We start from the raw sequence: 18,756 nt of genomic DNA on the forward strand, positions 1-18,756 counted from the left end.
CAAATCCAAGAGGAAAGGGGAAAAGATGCAACATTTCTTTGGCTATAACCAACAGAACTACAAATAAGCTAATATAAAGGGAAATCTAGTTAAAACTATTCTGTTACACTATTACTATTGTTATTACTATATAAGTTAATATTTCTTTTTGTTCTTTCTTTGCTTTTTTGTAAATGATATGCCCTGACCAATACACTGTATTCAAAACACTATATATAACAACAACATCATAGTTTCTCTTTCCTTTTAACATTCGGGCCTTATTTAAAACTTATTAAGACAGCCCTCCCACCTTTTCTAAACTACAAAATTCCCACTGGTTTATACTACCAACAAAAGAGGTCGCATTCAGAAACAAAGAGCATCACTTTAGCCAGGCAAGACAAAAGTGCAAATTTTATCTCTGAAATATAATCCTACATAAAACAAGTGCTAACAGCTTTCTCTTTTGAAAATCCAGGCAGACAGATTGATTTCAAGGATCTAAGAATTCGTAAAAAAGAAGATGCCATTCAGATGACAAATGAGTTCTTTTTACTATGAATGACCATTATTCACAAAGCCAAAGTTTGATATACAACTTACAGATAAAATTAAATGTAGGCACCCACTTATAAATGCTATAATTTGACCAATATACTATTTAATTTTACAGTCACCTTAATCAGGTGCCTTAGCATAAGATTTAAACAATAATCATAGCCTGGCACCATTCCTCCATCCAATGATAAATGCACTTAATTGTTGTTCACTTTAAAGAGTTATGAAATCCTTGAGGGAAAAAACCCACACATATATTTATTACTAATGGCTATTTTCATTGTTCTAAAGAAACAGAACAGAATTACTACTTCATGTGTTTGGTTCTTGAGCTTCAGAAGTACAATCTCTAAGATGAAGAGTAAAGATTTCATTACAAATTATTTAGAAAAATCTCACATTTGTTGAGTTCTGGTATATGAAGACACAACCACTAAATGTAACATGCCTATTGTACTTTTTCTGCTAATATTATATTGAATGCAATCTATAAGTTCAAGGCTTTCTACTTGAAATACCGTATGGATTTAAAAAACAAGACATTTCCTTTTATGATAGATACTCAAGGCTATTTTAATGTTATATATCTAATATATGTGCATGATTTTGAATTATACCATTTTGGAACTGCTGCCTATTCAATAAAAAATACAACTAAAATTATTCATTATTTCACTCCAATAATAACCTAAGAGGACTCTCAAAAAACATGGTTTCAAAATTAAATTCCTTCTATGCAATTATTCCCCTAATTCTCTCTGGCCATTGATAAGAGACATTCTTGGATTCCATTAAAATTATTTTTGTATGTGTGTTTGTGGATAAATTAGAAAGTGATGATTTTTTGCCTTTTCTTTTTTTAGCAAATGTTCCAGGAATTTATTTAAGCTTCTTACAAGTTATTTGATCTGTTATGCCATCTGTTCGAGAAGATATTTTAAACTGGGGGCAAGAAAAACATTTCGAGCAAAACAGGCATACATACAGATTGCCACAAAGGATTCAATATTTCATTTTCAAATGAGTACTAGTGATGATTGCAATATTCAGAATTGTGAGTGGAGAGAGGAACTTGAGATATCCTCTGTCCTCAGAGTTATTTTAAACTTTGATTGTGCTGAAGTTTACCACAGTGCTTTATTACAGGACTATGTAGCAGATAAGACTGCTGTCCTTTCTACTCCTTATGGCCTTTAAGGCAAGGGGTTTCCAACCTTAAGACTTGTGGACTTTAACTCGCAGAAGTTAAAGAACCAGGAACCCTGAAAACATAGTTTAAGAGGTATTTTTCTGTTTTATCCAACCATGACATACATAGACGTGCCAACCATGACATAGATGTGATTTCTAAGAAGCAGGATTCATTGGTAAGCTACCACAGATAGAAAAAGAAATGATGAACAAACATCAATGTTGTCATAAAATTCAGTGCTAATTATTTCCAGAAATAGCAGCTCAAAAAAGTGAAAGGAACATGCCTGGCACCTTGGAAGGATAAAACTGTATCTATGATTTTAATTTTATTTTTAGACAGAGACTGAATATTAAATATAGATATTGATATTCATGGAGTATCCTGACTAATGGGAAGCATTGTACAAAACACAAAATATATACTTCCTTCTGAGAGATAGAGTTGGTCTATATGTATAACCCACTGAAGGAATCAGTTTACAAGTATGAGGCCTTACAGAATGCAGCCCTAGATACGGAATGTTTACTGAATCTGTGAATGTGTGAAAAACAATCTCTCTGTGCAGGGCTTGTAGATACAAACCCACATTCTCTTCCCTCTTCTTTAGAACTACTACAAAGGTAGAAATTTCACAACTTAAAATCATAGTTTTCCAGCTAACTACTTTTAACAAAATAGAATTCTATGCATGAAATACAAAAACGTAAAACTTCACCAACTTAACCATGGAACAACGTTAATGGGAAGGAAATATTTTGTTTTAAAGAGACAAGACACTGAAACTCAAAGGATGTGAAGGAATAAATACAAGTATTGTAGATAGATACTTGTGGTGCTTAAACTTTTGATTTGGTTGTATTTCCTCGTGCTGTGGGGTCTATGACAATTTGATGGGGCCAATTTGCCATGGCCATCTCAACATGGGAATAACCAACTTGCTACAGTCAACTCACCACAGGACAACTCGCCACAGTTAACTTGCCACAGGATAATTTGCTGCAGGACAAGAGTTACACTAATATCAAAGAAATGGTAGAATAGAATTGTTAAAGAATGTGAGTTGGCTGTGGCAAGTTGTCCTGCAGTGAGTTGGCTGTGGTGAGTTGGCCATGGCCAGTTGGCTTTGTCAAGTTGGTCATGGCAAGTTGGCTGCAGTGAATTGTCCCATTCTGCTTGCTGTGTTGTCTCAGCGTAAGAAAGAAAGCAAAACTATTCCTTAGTTCTGGAGCTGAACATGTTCATTAAAGGTTTTCAATTATTTAAAAGGGAATGAGAAATCATACATGAATTTGTATGCACTAAGTGCTGATGGAAGTGGAAGCTATGTTGCATGATTAAAAAATAGACTAAATATTATCTGCATGTTTCCTTACTTACCCAGTGGGACACATGCATCCAGAAAAGCATGGAAGTTGTGCAGACGTAGTAATATTTAGCAGTTGATTTTCACAAGTTCTCTCCCTGCCAAGTTCCATAGTTGGTGGATTGCTACAATTAACATAGATTTGCTCTTCAGGGCAATTGTGATCTAGAAAAATACAGCATAGTCAATTTTCTATATTCTATAAAACTGTTCAATACAGAGGCCTAGCAGTAACGTATTTTAAGAGGATTGCACAACTTTATGGCTATGGAGTATATAGCTATTACCTGTATCGCTAACATATTTCTCACCAAAATTATAAATAATAAATAATAATAAATAAATAATACTTTCTTAAATTATTTCTGCTCCAGTCTTCTTGCATATAGATCACACATAAGTATGCGAGAAGACTAAGGTCATCTGTGTTAAATTTGTTTTTGTTTTACTTTACATACCGGTGTTGTCTTCACAGTTCATCATCCCATTTCTGCAGTGGCTGCGGAAAAATTGCAATAAATAAATAAAAATAAAAACATTTTTTGGAAATCTAACCCTATGTCTCTTGGGACAAACAAAAAATCATCAGTTGTTTTCACAAATAATCTTTAGAACCATTCTTGTGCTAGACTATAGATTACATTGGACAACTTTTTTTTTTTAAAGTTAGTGATTATGATAGACCTCCAAACTGAACACCAATATAATTTATATCATGTAGGAATCTTGAGAAATATGAAATTCACTTTTAATGACTAAAATGTATTTAATCACATGTTTTCAACAAATGCTTGAGTTCAACAGGACCAAAAGTGTTTTGATGCTGATTTTCATTTGTACTTAGTGTCTGATAAATCTTATTGTAGTGCCACCCAGAGTCAGTTGGTTGAATTAGACAATCATGAAAAGTAAGTAAGTAAGTAAGTAAGTAAGTAAGTAGTCAGCCAGCACTGATCGATTCCAGTTGTCCTAATGCCATTTTCCCATTATACATTATCCTGGTGAAAACTTTCACCATATTCATCACTGACTGCATCTAGTTTTTTGGGAAAGAAGTCCAAGTATGAATGCGGAAAATGAATCTTCAGTGACATGTTGCATTTCATGATCTTGTATGCTGTAAGAAGTTTGTCAATCAGCTAAATGTAGTTTGGTACTCCGCAGTTGCCAACAAAATTCTCGATGACAACCTTGAATGGTTTCCAAGTGATTTGTCTGGCCTCGTTAACAGATCTTTGAATCGCTTGTCACTGATGATATATTGATCCGTGGACCAACAAAAATGCCTTCCTTAATCTCGGCATCAATTATTTTTGGAAACCTCTGCCTAAAATAATGAAAACCTTCATCTTCCTTATTCATAGTTTTCACAGATTTTTTCATCAGTCCAAATTTTATGTAAAGCCGAGGCAAAATAATTTTATAAGGTCAACAAGTGGTTCATGTGACATGTTTTTCTGTCGTGGAATTAAATTATTTTAGAGTGGGTATTTCTTTTTAATGTAATACTATTCTCTTGCATGGTTGTCCCATTCACATATGTTGCAAACAGTACTTGGTATATCCAAGCTGCATTCCATGCAGCAAAGAGGCATTACTTTTAGAGCTCCACAGATATTCAAGTTGTACTTGGTGTACTGGATGCGCTTCAACAACATTCCATGTTTTTGTATGTTTCTTTCATGTGTGTAGCACAGCCAACGAAATGTGCCCTGGTGCCATCATGTAAAAATAGATTTTTATAAATGTATGTGATAGGTTAAATTACCAGTTATTTTTGTGATTAGCAAGCAAATATCTATAAGATACACCCAAAAGTGTTCAGGAAGCAAAATCTTTGTTGTCCACTATTATGTGTTACAATAGAAGGTAATGTTTAAACATAAAGTGGATATCTTGAATGAACAAGATTTGAATCATGACAGCACAGTCAATAATAAAAGGAAGGTACAAAAAGTATTTGAGGAGATAAAGAAGTGACTGAGTTGGTAAGATATTAGAGAACTGAACCTCCTCAGCTGCCACCCTATCTCAGACTCCTACTACCAGTCATCACATCCACCTTGTAATGATAAATTGGGGGCGGGGGTGGAATCTTTGCCTTTGGCAACATGGTGCCTCATGGAAATCCCTTTTTTCTTTCTTTAATAAAAAGAAAAATAAATCACAGACAGAAAAATTTTCTGAAGAAAATTCAGCATCCAACCATATCCTAAGGGAGATGACAATTAAAAATATGATAGATAGATAGATAGATAGATAGATAGATAGATAGATCGATCGATCCCAGTCAGTGGAAAATTGTAAACTTTGACTGGAAATATAAGATTAACTTACCACTTTCCAAAAGAAGTGATTATATTTTCTCCAGGGGGGTAGTCAATACCATGAAAATAGCAAGGGCATTCATTTCTATAGTGAAAATGAAAACAAGTACTGAATATTATTATACAATTTATATTTTATTTATAAAGAAAATAAAGCATTCCAACCAAGCATTATGCACTGGAATGCTTTCCTAGCAAGTAAAGCCTATGTACAGCCAAGTAAGATGGGCTACAGATATACAAATGATAGCACATAAGTACTATATGTATTTTTATTTTTAAAATGCTACTTTTTAAAAAACATAGCGTGCAAACATTGTTCTTCCTATCAGAAATTATAATAAAATATGCAGAAATCCAGAAAAAAAGTGATATAATGACTACAGACTTAGTCAAATCGGGTAAAGCTTAACTGCGGCATTCTGTTTGGAAAAATCAGTCAATGTGTTTGCTATTTTTTCTATCTACAGAAATGATTTTTTGATGTAACATAACTGGTGTTCCCTTTTAACCAATACAGTTACTAGACAATAAAATCCATGTTACGCCACCATAAAATAAATTATATTTGGGGAATATTTCATTAGAATTTTAGAAAAGATTTGACTCCTGAAGTAAATATAATTATTTATAACATTAATGACCAAACTCTACTAATGCTACCTAGTGGAATGCTAGAAGAGTGAGGGACCACATCTCCAACTTGGCACAGTGCAGGGTGTAGAATCATTACTATCTCTCGTGCCCACCATTGCTTTCTGTCCAGTTACTCAATACATTAGAAATTTGTTTTTCAGGTCCATTTATATGAAAGCTTGAAGATTTTTTCCACTAATTGCTTAGTTCTGAAAACATACAGTTATAAACAAATAATATCAACCTAATGCAACGTACTGTGGCACACATCTGTCAGTTTTGATGCTCAGATACAATCCAGAGGGGCAGGTGCAGCCTTCGACACAGTCACCATTACATGCCTCTGGCACGGAGAATGCTCGGCAGCTCCTACCACAGGTAGATACACAAGTACTGTATTCCTTTGTATCTTCACATGAAAGAGCTGATCAAATGAGAAGAAGAAAACTTCTCATGTTACAAGTCAAATGCACACACGTTCACTGAATATAAGATGCTGTTACTAAATACTATGTATGCTTGCTCAGAAGTTGGATCCAGCAAATTTAGATTAAGCACAAGACTTGAGCATACAAAACTATTTCATTAGCAATAAATTATGTTACTACATGAACTAAAATCTGCATTACATTCAACATTCAGTGTAGATTTGAATCATTTTCTTATTTTTTTCTCTCCTAGTTTTGGGGATGAGTACTGAACACTTGTTTAGATTTTGCAGGGCGATTTCTGCATAGCTCTCATCTCAAAATGGCAAGAAATCATGCATATATTTTCAGCAATTTTGTTCCAATAATTGTTTCACACCAGAAAGGCAGGTTCAGATCTCAGAACAGCCTGATTCAAGAATGTCTCATGATGAAACATTTGGCCTAACCTTAATCCGGGAGACACAATCCTAGTCTTGCCATCATAAAAATCCCCTCCAATAGAGAGGCTTTTTCACATTTTAGGAGCAGAATACTACATGATAAAACATCTTGCCTTTACACAAGTCCTGTAAAACACTTCCAATCACTTTACAGGTGAAGGAAGCTTTCATCTTCCTTGCACTCCATGTTTGCCATATGTGATACAAGCAGTGTAAAAAAGACGGAGGAAAGAAATCTTTAACTGCAAGAATTCATAGAAGAGCTCTAGCATAATTTTCTACTGATGCCCACAATTGTATGGAAACAAGCAAAGAAATTAAGTTCAGGTATTTTACCACTTCACGGGATTTAGGACAGTTGCTACATTTGGATATTGAAAAATAACTTACCACATTCTGGGACACTCCTCCGGAAATTGATCTCCACTCCAAATCTGTGGCACAAGTGGGCGTAATGGGAGAGAGCAGAACACATACAGATCTGCCCACACTTGCAGGTGTCTCTTCTACACTGTTCAAAATAGGGGAGAGGACTCAGATAGGTATAGCATGGCGCAAAGAGTTCTTTGGTAATGATGCTGCAGGCTTCTGTTGCATAAGCAGCTGTCAAAGTAATAAATAGAAATAACCAGGTTTTAGTGTGAGTTCCTTTAATTTAAAAGCATTGTAAAGCCTTTTTTTTAATCCTGGGGAACAAAAATGTCTGTTTCTGCTTCTCTGATAACCAATACAATCAACTGAGGGAACTTGTAGATGTAAATTGTATTGACTTCTTTCAAGAACACTTGAATTGCAATCACCATAAATACTTTCTCCTTCTCTTCTTCATACAGCTCATTCTTTATTTATATTTAGAGAACTGTGGGGATCATGCCACACTCAACTTATCGCAGAGTTATAAACTATAGTAGCTCCATCAGACGATTATTTATAAGGAATGCTGAGAATTCTATTTTAGCAATATCTGAAGGGCTACAAGTTCTCCATACAATAGGATGACCTGCTTCAACAATTAATCACTGATTGGCTGAACATAAATTCTGTTATTTCACATAAAAATACTAACAATATTGCAATGCAAATAGTATTACAAAAAATAACCTCTAAAGCTCTATTGTTTTGTGGGAGTGACAACAAGGAAAGATTTTTACTCAGGCACCTAATCAGATTTTTGAAATTATTATTTATATTTTCAAAAAAATCAGTACTTTTTAATAATTTGGGGCAATTTAGAATTTATTTATCTAGCTTAGCCATAAAAGGAAATAAACCATTCAAAGCAACAGAAATTAAAGATAAATGGTAATTATAACTTTTAAAGAAATATCCATAGTGCTACATAGAGCACCATGAGCAGAGCATTATAAACACTATCATCTTGTTTTTATAAGGATATTGGGTTAACATATATATTTGGGCCTGGCTTATCTTAGATATTTTCTTAACATGTGTGATTGAGTTTAAAGTTAAAGTGTCTGCATACAAACATTACAGCTTTAGAAGCCCAAAACGAACCCTAAACATTAAACATTTTCTCATTGTTACTCTCCATTTCTTTTTCATTCATACTTACCTGCTTGTAAATGAACATCACATGGATCTATTGATGAACTGTCATACCCAGGACTACAGGATGATGATGTTTTCCAGGAATTTCCAAAAAGCTGAGGTGTAGTTTCTGGCACTCCAACTGGAGATCTTTTTTTAATTGATTTTCAGCAAATAATTGATTTTGAAAATAAGCAGTAACATCAATTAAAAACACATACTTCAATTGTGAAACTCATACAGTGACATTAATACAGTTGACTGTAATGTGGTCCTGGTATCAGGAATCTATACATCTCCTTCAGTGGTGGAATTCAAATAATTTTACCACCGGTTCGGTGGGCGTGGCTTGGTGAGTGTGCTTTGTGCACGTGCACACACTTTGCGTGCATGCGCATGCCAAATGCACACTTTGCACAGGCACAGAGGCATTTGCGCAGGCGTAGAGGTGTTCTAACTTGCCTCCTGCAAGCCTGCAGGATCCCGGTCACTTCAGCAGCTGCCGCGCGACACTCTTCCGTGCCGCGCAAAGCAGCTGCGCTTCAAATTTAGAGGATAAAGGTGAGTATGGGAGCCTGGGCGGGCGGGTGGGCCCAACAGCAGAGCAGCGGAGATAACCAATTCGGTCTCTGCTGCTCATTGCTGCTACTGGCTCGGCAGAACGGAGCCAAAAGGGTAGAATACCATCACCGATCTCCTTATTATAAAACATTATACAAAAATATTACTTAATTTATTACCCCTTCCTTGTGCAGAAAAGGAGAACAGCGTGACACGTTAAACAATTGAGTTTGCATAGAGTTTGCGTGCAAAAATATTTCATTTTATAAAGAGTTAGGCAATCCACTTATAACTAAGCGTGACCTTTCTAAATTTAAATTGAAGGAATTGAAAAATACTAATGTAGCCATTGCTCTATGCAAATGCTTCTCAACATTGGCGACTTTAAGATGCGTGGACTTCTCCATGCAGGATGGGGATTACTTGGAGTTAAAGTCTATGCATCTTAAAGTTCATAAGGTTGAGAAATACCACTCAAAATTATTTAGAATAGTTTTTTCAAACTATGTTCCACATAGAATCCTAGCATTCTAGTATTCTTGATGAGGTTCTGTTAGAGAAAAAGTTCACTCAAATACAGCCAATTTGCTGTCACCAGAGTTTTGTCTCTTAATCAGGAGTTGAGAGATTTGGGGGGGGAGGGGGTGACTAACAAATTCTATTACACTTGATCTGGAAGTTACCAAAATAAAAAACAACCCTGTATTTGAAGAGTCAGATATTTAGAAATGTTCAGAACTTGATTTGTTTTGAACATTGGCCCAAAATTTAGGATTAAGAAAAAAAGCCATGTGTAGGAGCCCTTCTTCATTGTAACAGGCTGCTTGATAAACCTTAGATTTGCCAAATTATTGCTAACAATAACAAAGTATAAGCTAAGTAATGTCTGCCATCCGTGGGTTGGGGAACTGTTTTGCCTTATCTGCAAAATAATTATTAACTATGTTACAGTATACTTACTGACAGCATATAAAATATGCTCTATACTTTGCTTTAGTTTGGCAGTATATCTCCTATTCAGTGCTGATAGCATTATGGCAATGGGATTAAAAATATTAATACTAGAAGTGGAGAATATTTAGAGTATTAAAGAAAAGATGCAAGAGAATTGTCTTTATCTAAGCAACAGAGTTTTGTGAGACACAAGATTAATAATAATAATAATAATAATAATAATAATAATAATAATAATAATAATAATAATAATCGATACATGGATAAAAATAATAATAATAATAATAATAATCGATACATGGATAAAAATGTTAAAGCCAGTCTAAACATGTGGCTGTTTGTTCAATGAACCATAATAATGAAGAAGCTAAAGTGCTCTGGGACTTTAGAATTCAAACAGGCAAGCACCTGCCACATAATACCAAGTATGGATTAAAAAAAAAAGTCTAGATAGTGAATGTGGCAGTACCTGGAGAGAGCAGAAGAGAAAGAACGGGAGAAAATCACAAAATACAAAGACTTGCAAACAGAAGTAGAATGACTCAACAAAGAAAAAGAAGATAGAACCAATAATAATAGGCACCTAGGGTGCAATCTAAAAATGGGAGCACTACTTGAACACCATTGGCACCAACAAAATCACTACTTATCAGTCAATTGCAAAAGGCAGCTTTACTTGGAAGAGCTTACAAACTGTGATTAAACCTTTAATGCCACCAAACAACAACATCTGCCATTCCAGATCCATAGGAAGGATTAAATAAGTTGATAAAAATGCCAATCCAGTTTAAATATCTGACTGACTACGCAGTGAACCATAATAATAACTATACTGAAAAATCACAAGGGTTACTTAAAGTGAATGTATGAAAAAATAGTTGAAAAAATAGTCAAAAATGATCAGGTTAAAATATTGTGGGACTTCCAAATACAGACCAATAAAATCTTGTTTTATGACACACCAGATATAACTGTGGCTGAAAGAAGAACATGTGGGGATAGTAGAAGACAAAGAATTGTAGGAGATCACAAAGTATCAAGATCTGAAAATAAAAACTAAAAGAAACCATAATTTTTTGGCAAGGTACCCAGTGTGCCAATAATCACTATGCTGGTCACAGTGGTTATTGGCACACTGGTGCCATGCTAACAAATCTTGAATAGCACTTACAAAATCTGTGCACTTACAAAATTTCCATCTGCCAATTACAAAGGGTCATACTGCTTGGATCTGCAATAGGTTGTCAGATAGTTTATCCAGCACCATTTTAATTTTCTTGTCGTTCAAGACTACTACCCAAAATCACTTCAAATGAGTGGCTTACAAATGTGACTATTTCTTTTCTTCTAATAATGATTTAATGATAATCAATATTTACTTTATTGAAAAATGGCACTAGTTAAAAACATTTTTTAGTATTTATGAACATGTATTTCTAGCTCGTACATACAAAAAATCATCCTGAGTATTTCCATTGAATGTTCCACAGAGGCCAATAGTGTCATCTTTCCATTGAGCACCAGCTTCAAGGTAGAGTCTTAAACCTTTCCAGTCATAAAGTATTTGTAATCCAATGTATGATTTTATTTGTAAAAATACAGAGGAGAGTTTTCTAATTTCAAAGGAATCTAAAAGAGAAAAATAGAAGATATGTCAATAGTAACCTCAAATACTGTTGAAAAGCTAATTTTATTTAACAGATTTAACAGATAATCAGAGTTGGAAGGGACCTTGTAGGTCATCTAGTCCAACCCCCCACCCAAACGGGAGACCCTACACCATTTCTGACAGATGGCACTCCAATCTCTACTTGAAAGTCTCAAGTGATGGCACTCCCACAACTTCCGAGGGCAAGCTGTTCCGTTGATTGATTGTTCTCACTGTCAGAAAGTTTCTCCTTATTTCCAGGTTAAATCTGTTTTTTATTATCTTTTCCAGTATCTTCCTGGGTATTGATGTTAGGCTGATTGGTCTATAGTTTCCTGGGTCTGTTTTTTCCCCTTTTTTGAAGATGGTAACCACATCAGCTCTTTTCCAGTCCTCTGGTAGTTCCCTGGTGCTCCAGGATTTTTGAAAGATATGGTGCAGTGGTTCTGAGATGACCTCTGCCAGCTCCTTTAAAACTCTGGGATGTAATCCATCAGGCCCCAGTGATTTGTGTTCATCAAGATCAGACAGGTGTTCTCTTACTATTTTTTTTGCTTATTTTAACTTTTATTTCTGATCTGTCCTTTACAGTTATGTTTTTGGTGGGTTGAGCTATAGTTTCTTTTTGCGTGAAGACGGATGCAAAGAATGAGTTAAGCAGTTCTGCTTTTTCTCTGTTGCCTGTTACTTCCTTGCCATCTTCTCTCTTTAGTGGACCGACTGTTTTCTTGATATTTTTTTTCTTGTTATTTATATGTTGGAAGAAACTTTTTTTATTATCTTTGACTTTTGTTGCAAGTCTTTGTTCGTTCTGAGCCTTTGCTATCCTGACTTTGTCTTTGCAGACTCTGGCTATCTGCTGATATTCTTCCTTAGTTGTATGTCCTTCTTTCCATTTTTTGTACTTGTCCTTTTTTTCTTTCAATTTGCCAGAGAGATCTTTATGCGGCCATGCTGGTTTCTTCTTGGATTTCTTGTTTTTCTTTCTCAGTGGTATTGTGCTGGTCTGGGCTTCTATGATAATACTTTTCAGAGTTTCCCAAGATTCTTGAGTTGTTTTCCCCTTTAGGATTTTCATCCATGGAATCTTTCCCAAGTTCTCTTTGAGTTTATTGAAATCAGCTCTTTTAAAATCCAAGACTCTGGTGTCGTTATGTTCTGTTGTTTGTGTTATATTGAATTCTAGTATGACATGATCACTCTCACCCAAGGTTCCTGCAGTTTCAACTCCCTCTATCACTTCTTCTCTGTTTGTAAGAATTAAGTCCAATATGGCTGTCCCTCTACTTTCACCCCCTACCTTTTGGACAACAAAGTTGTCAGCTAGGTTGGTTAGGAACTTATTTGATTTCTCACTTGGTGCAGAATTAGTTTTCCAATTGATATCAGGATAATTGAAGTCCCCCATTACTATTGTTGTGTGTTTCCTGTATGTGTTTGTTAGTTGGCTGGCAAAAAGGACATCTATATTTTCTGTTTGATTGGGTGGCCTATAATATACACCTATGGCCATGTCATTCTTTTTTTCTTTTATATTGACCCATATGCATTCTAGGAGATTTTCCTCTTTGGTTTCATGCATTTCTGTAGCAATATAGTGGTCCTTTACATACAGTGCAACTCCACCTCCTCTTTTATGGGGTCTGGGTTTTTTTGAATAATTTGTATCATTCTACCAGTATGTTCCAGTCATGAGTTTCATCCCACCAAGTTTCTGTTATTCCAACTATATCATATTTACCTTCATGTTTTCGTAGTTCGAGTTCACCCTGTTTGTTCCCCAGACTTTGTGCATTTGTATATAGGCACTTGAGATCTTTATGTCTGACATTGTGTTTACTGTCTACATAACCTGTGTTGTGTCTGCCTGCCCCTACTTTCTTGCCACCTGTTTGATTAGTGCACATGGTATGGCACTCACTATTAAATGCTTGGTTTTGGTTGGCATCAAGGTTGATAATCTTATTTACCCTTTGATTAAAGCTTGTTAGAGATGGATAAACCATAGACTCCACATTTTAGAAGATTCACCCCAATTCAAGTTTACACAGACTCTAAGTTCATTTCCAAGTCGATGGCACTGATTGTTCATGGTAATGATGGCCTTAAACCTAAACCTTGGTTGCATCTTCAAATATTTTACATCATTTTGTATAATGAAGGAATGGAATCATTTACTGTAGGATTGACTTTACAGTATTTATGTTGAAGATATATAGAATGTTTCCAAAAATGATTCATTTTACCCAAGATCCTTCAGATTTGAGCTGAAGCAACTTCCTCCACCAGTAAAAAAATAAAATCTTCCATTTGGGGTTCTTAGCTGGGATACAAACAAGGGAATGTAATATAGACTACTAAACCCTTGAACATAAAACCACATAAAATATAATATATCCTTTAGAATAGAGAGGCGACAGCTAACCTAACCACTGCTGATAAAATAGAAGATTGATAGACGACATGGAATGAATTATCATACTTGCGGATAAGACCATGCATGGATAAGCTGAACCCAATTTGGGTGATAAATTTTTGAGCTTAAAATTCTCAGTTTATTTGTGAGTATATACACTATTTCTTTTTCTATCTGAATGATGATCTATTACTGACTTATTCTACTGCAATATATTAGTCACTTCTCATTCTGGCCAAATAGAGAATTTAGCATAAAAATAGAAAGAAGCTATCTAAATTGCACCAAACAAAGGACTATGAAACCTGTGACTTCCATAGCAAACAACATATAACTAAAATCATAATATTTCCATATTTGTAATGTTATTTTTATTACCATTTGTTCTAACTTACCATCAATATATGGAAGATTAACTTTATATTGATCGTGTACCAAAACATCTCCTGAATGGGTCAGAGTTACTTGCCTCCTAAAATCTTGACTGAAAATAAGGCTGATTGATTGAATACATGTTCCATCATGATTCTAGAAAGATGACGAAAACAAACAATGCCTTAAAATAAAGTGGAATTTATCATGGATCAAGGTATAAACTGTAATAATTCTCACTGAAAAAGAAAACAGTTGTAAATGAATATGAGATGAGTTATGACCTCACATATAGTTGCTGCTTCACTTTATTTAATTCAATTTCGATGCTGCACGACTCTGACTCAAAGCGGCTCACAATATAAAAAACAAAACCTGAATACAATATACTACATGACATTTACAATAAGTTAAATAAGTTCAGTAAAAGAAATACTCCGCCCAAAAACCCCCCCCCCACCACCCCCCCCCCCCCCCCCCCCCCCCCCCCCCCCCCCCCCCCCCCCCCCCCGCCCCCCCCCCCCCCGCCCCCCCCCCCCCCCCCCCCTACATGATGGAAAATCCAGACATCAAGCACCAAAACGTATGAAGCATTTGTCAAACACACCTGACAAGTGGTATCATCCAAACATCCTACCCCAAAGTTGGGGAAACAGCCAAGTCTTTAAGAACTTCTTTTTTTTAAAATAAAGTTTTATTTGGGTTTTCACACATACAAAATACAAGTAAAACATCTTTTTTGAAAATAGCATGGTCCCGGGTTGAACTTCTTTATACAGACACAAAACTCAATTTCATGCTCCTTTTTGTGTTCTATTCCATATCTTATACTATTCCACATTTTCTATATAGTTTTTCCCTTCTTTTAATTTTCTCAATTTTATTTTGATTATCTCATCTCAATTCAAATCATTATATTTATACTTTTGTCTGTTCTGTTTCAATTTCATATTATCTTTTCTCATTAAACAAATTTTCTCCTGTAGTTACTAATTGGAGTATGTTAAGCCTGGATTCCCCAACGGGTGTTAAGGAAAACAAACTAAACAGAACGTGCAGCGAAGTCAGATAGGAAGACAGGTAAATGTGTGAGATAAGTTTTCTAGTTAACACGCAGTAAAAATACAGATACGCTTGTGCTATCAAAAGTATAGTTTATTCCATTTAAGAATTATAGCATAGTCAAATAAACGGTCCATTAGTCATATATCAATTTCAGTCAAGTCTTGTCAGGGATACTCTATTTGCAAAGTCCGTGTTGAATAGCCAATGTCAGTTCACTTACAATAAATCAGTCCAATCTTTATTTTCTCTCCATTGAGAAAATATCAACACTCCTTCTTCTCTCCCCTTTTCAGCAAGAACGCAGTCATCAATCCATTCAGTAATTAGAGATCAGTAGGCCAGAGAGAGAGAGAGCTGCAATTGCCTCGCTTCTTATATAGTGCTTTTACAACCACTCCCTTAATTACATTCTTGCAGTTAAAGTTACACACACTTTAACTAACAAACCATGATACCATATTTATTATTTTTACCCAAACCAGTTAGGGTAAACAATGTTATCCCTAACAGAGTATGACACCTTTATATCTTTTAATTACATCCATTCAACTCTTATTTAAACTTCAATATATACCTTAATGTTATGACCTTCAATATTATAGACAATATATAACTTCCAATCGAAGTCTGCTTGGTACATTCTTATAATACACACTATATTCTTTAAAAAAAAAGATTATAAATATATGTAATTATAAACCCTCATTCCATTCCAATTCAGTTCTATCATTAATAATCATTAAAATCTTAACATCTTTAACACTTCTTTTCAATTAAATATCATAATTCCTTAAAGACACATATAATCTCCATAATTAATTTTTCCCTTATTTCTCTTCACGTTTTGTAAATAATTAAATATTCATTTTGTTACATTTATTTATTGACAAGCATTCCACTGAATTACGATAGCTATTTTATCAGACATTTTAATCATACATTGTTTCATATTTTCTAACATTATTTCTGTTTCTAATATAACAATACTATCTTATGTACCTTTGCAGAATCCCTTTTTCCATTAAATTTTCACCCATTATCTCTAAATAGGCCCTGTTTCTTTATATTTTGTTTCTGTCCTTTATAACTTCTTTTCCTTTCTTTCTTCGCTCTCATCTTCTCCCTCCCCTTTTTACCCCCTTGTCTCTCTATATCTAATTCTCTCTTCTGCATTTCCCTCTTCTGTTGCTTTCTGATTTTATACTTATTTTTCACTCTTATTTGGGGGGGAGTTGTTTTTCCCAATCTTAAACTTTCCATTCTCTTTCCCCCCTTTCCTTTCCCCCCCCCCACCAAAGATTACTTGTTCATTACAGATGGCTTCTTCTTTGTCGCAATCTTCTTGTTCTGCAGGCATTTCTTGTTGTTTCTCATAATTCCAAATCTCCATTTCTAAAAACTGAAATACGAAGCCAAAAGAACCCCTCCTTTCTTGTGCATCTTCTTTGTACTTTTTAAGTTCCATTTTCAGTTCTTCTAAAAGTGGAGCTATTTTAAACAGTTTTAAACAACCACTTGATTGATTTTAGTCATTCAAATACAATAACCAAAAATCCAGAAATCATCAAGTAATTCAAATAGTCCCGAGTTATATCTTCTTATTTCTTTTTCCACTTTCTCTTCCTGGGGTTTTTGTTGCGATATTTCAGTTAAAATGTATCTTTTGGAAGTCTTGTTGAGATTTTGCTGTAAGTTCTTTTTAATTCCAGGCAGTCTCCTCCCTTCCAGATCCTGCCCTTTTATTCTTTTTCTCTCCTTTCCTGTTTTCAAAACCTTTTGATTATCCAGAAATCTTTATTATCCCTTTGACTTTTTATTTTCAGCATTAAATGCCTATTAATGTCAAAGTGGATTTTTTTCCAATTTCTTGCTTAAGTCTCTTAGCTGTCAGTATAGGAAAAGGAGAAAAAAAACCCAAATCTTTTCCCTTTTCTCTTTCCTTCGCAGCTTAAAAATCTTCTTAGGGAACAATGTTATTGTTTTTTTTAAATAGTTTCAATTCCAGGATACCTTATTTGTTGCTTTAGCTGTTTGACCTGGTCAACCAAAACTTTCTCTTCTTATCTTCCTCTTGCACATTCTTTTCTGGTCGAGTTCTTCTTTGTGGTGGCCATTTCTGACCACCGCTAAAACCGCCTTCGGGAAAGGGAGTAATGGCCAACTGGGGAGGAGAGATGCAGCTCTCCTCAACCCTGCAGGCAGTCTCCCCCCTCTTCACCACCTCTACAGGGTGGCTTAGCCCCGAAACCAGCCAGCTCGGGGCGCTCCAGGAGCAAGCATGGATCGAAGCCTTGCAGAGACGAGGTTTCGGTCTGTTGCTGAAGAGGCTCAAACTGGAAGACAAGTCTTTAAGAACTTCTGAATGTCATCTGGTTGGGAATTGTCCAGCCCTCAGGAAGGACCTCATTCTAGAAGACAGGCACCACAACAAAGAAGGAGTGCTTCCTGTGTCCCAAAAGATGGCATTAATCAAAGGGACCCAGAGCATATCCACTCTGTCCACTTATAATGTTTGGCAAAACTACAGGGAGTCCTCAACTTACAACAGTTCATTTAGTGACTGTTCAAAGATATGTTATCGTTGTTAGTCACGAAGCCATGTCTGACCCATCACGACCCCATGGACAATGTTCCTCCAGGTCTTCCTGTCCTCTACCACCGCCCAGAGTCTTCAGGATCTGGCCTTCTAAAGAACAGTCAGGGTTGATCTCCTCTAGGACTGACTGGTTTGATCACCTTGCAGTCCAAGGGTCTCGCAGGAGTCTTCTCCAGCACCATAGTCGTTAACTTACAACAGTTCATTTAATGAATTTTTGAAATTATAACAGCATTGAAAAAAGTGGCTTGTGACCATTTTTCACACTTATGACTATTGCAGCATCCCCATGGTCACATGATCAAAATTCAGACTGACTCATATTTATGACAGTTGCCGTGTCCCAGAGTCACATGATCACCTTTTGTGACCTTCTAATAGATAAAGACAAGCAAAGCTAGATTCACTTAACAATCGTGTTACTAAGTCAAGAACTGTAGTGATTCACTGAGCAACTGTGGAAAGAAAGGTCGTAAAATGGGGCAACGTTTACTTAACAATGTCTCACTTAGCAACAAAGGTTTGGGGCTTAATTGAAGTTGTAAATCATGTATGGGAGACAGGCATCTTCTTAGGCAACTGGCTTTATAAATAATAAACAGCATTAGAACCACATTAGGAAAAAAAAAACCTGTCAATCAATGCAGTTCTTGAAGCAAAAGTG

The 18,756-nt window shown here is 35.4% G+C and overlaps 1 protein-coding gene across 1 annotated transcript in view; it reads right to left on the bottom strand.

The window, feature by feature from the left end:
* OTOG (otogelin) overlaps positions 1–18,756 on the bottom strand; it is a 115,967-nt gene that overhangs the window by 70,180 nt on the left and 27,031 nt on the right. The window contains exons 15-22 of the mRNA XM_026668384.2: positions 14,455–14,587; positions 11,447–11,624; positions 8,506–8,630; positions 7,323–7,535; positions 6,320–6,485; positions 5,436–5,510; positions 3,557–3,597; positions 3,113–3,263 (exon numbers count right to left, since the gene is read on the bottom strand). Of these exons, the coding sequence (XP_026524169.2) occupies positions 3,113–3,263; positions 3,557–3,597; positions 5,436–5,510; positions 6,320–6,485; positions 7,323–7,535; positions 8,506–8,630; positions 11,447–11,624; positions 14,455–14,587 (1,082 nt within the window). The remainder of the gene's footprint in view (positions 1–3,112; positions 3,264–3,556; positions 3,598–5,435; positions 5,511–6,319; positions 6,486–7,322; positions 7,536–8,505; positions 8,631–11,446; positions 11,625–14,454; positions 14,588–18,756) is intronic.

Source organism: Notechis scutatus, chromosome 1 (genome assembly GCF_049901735.1).
Source record: "Notechis scutatus isolate UNSWTSFEM ecotype Mainland chromosome 1, rNotScu1.2, whole genome shotgun sequence".
NCBI classification, from domain to species: domain Eukaryota; kingdom Metazoa; phylum Chordata; class Lepidosauria; order Squamata; family Elapidae; genus Notechis; species Notechis scutatus.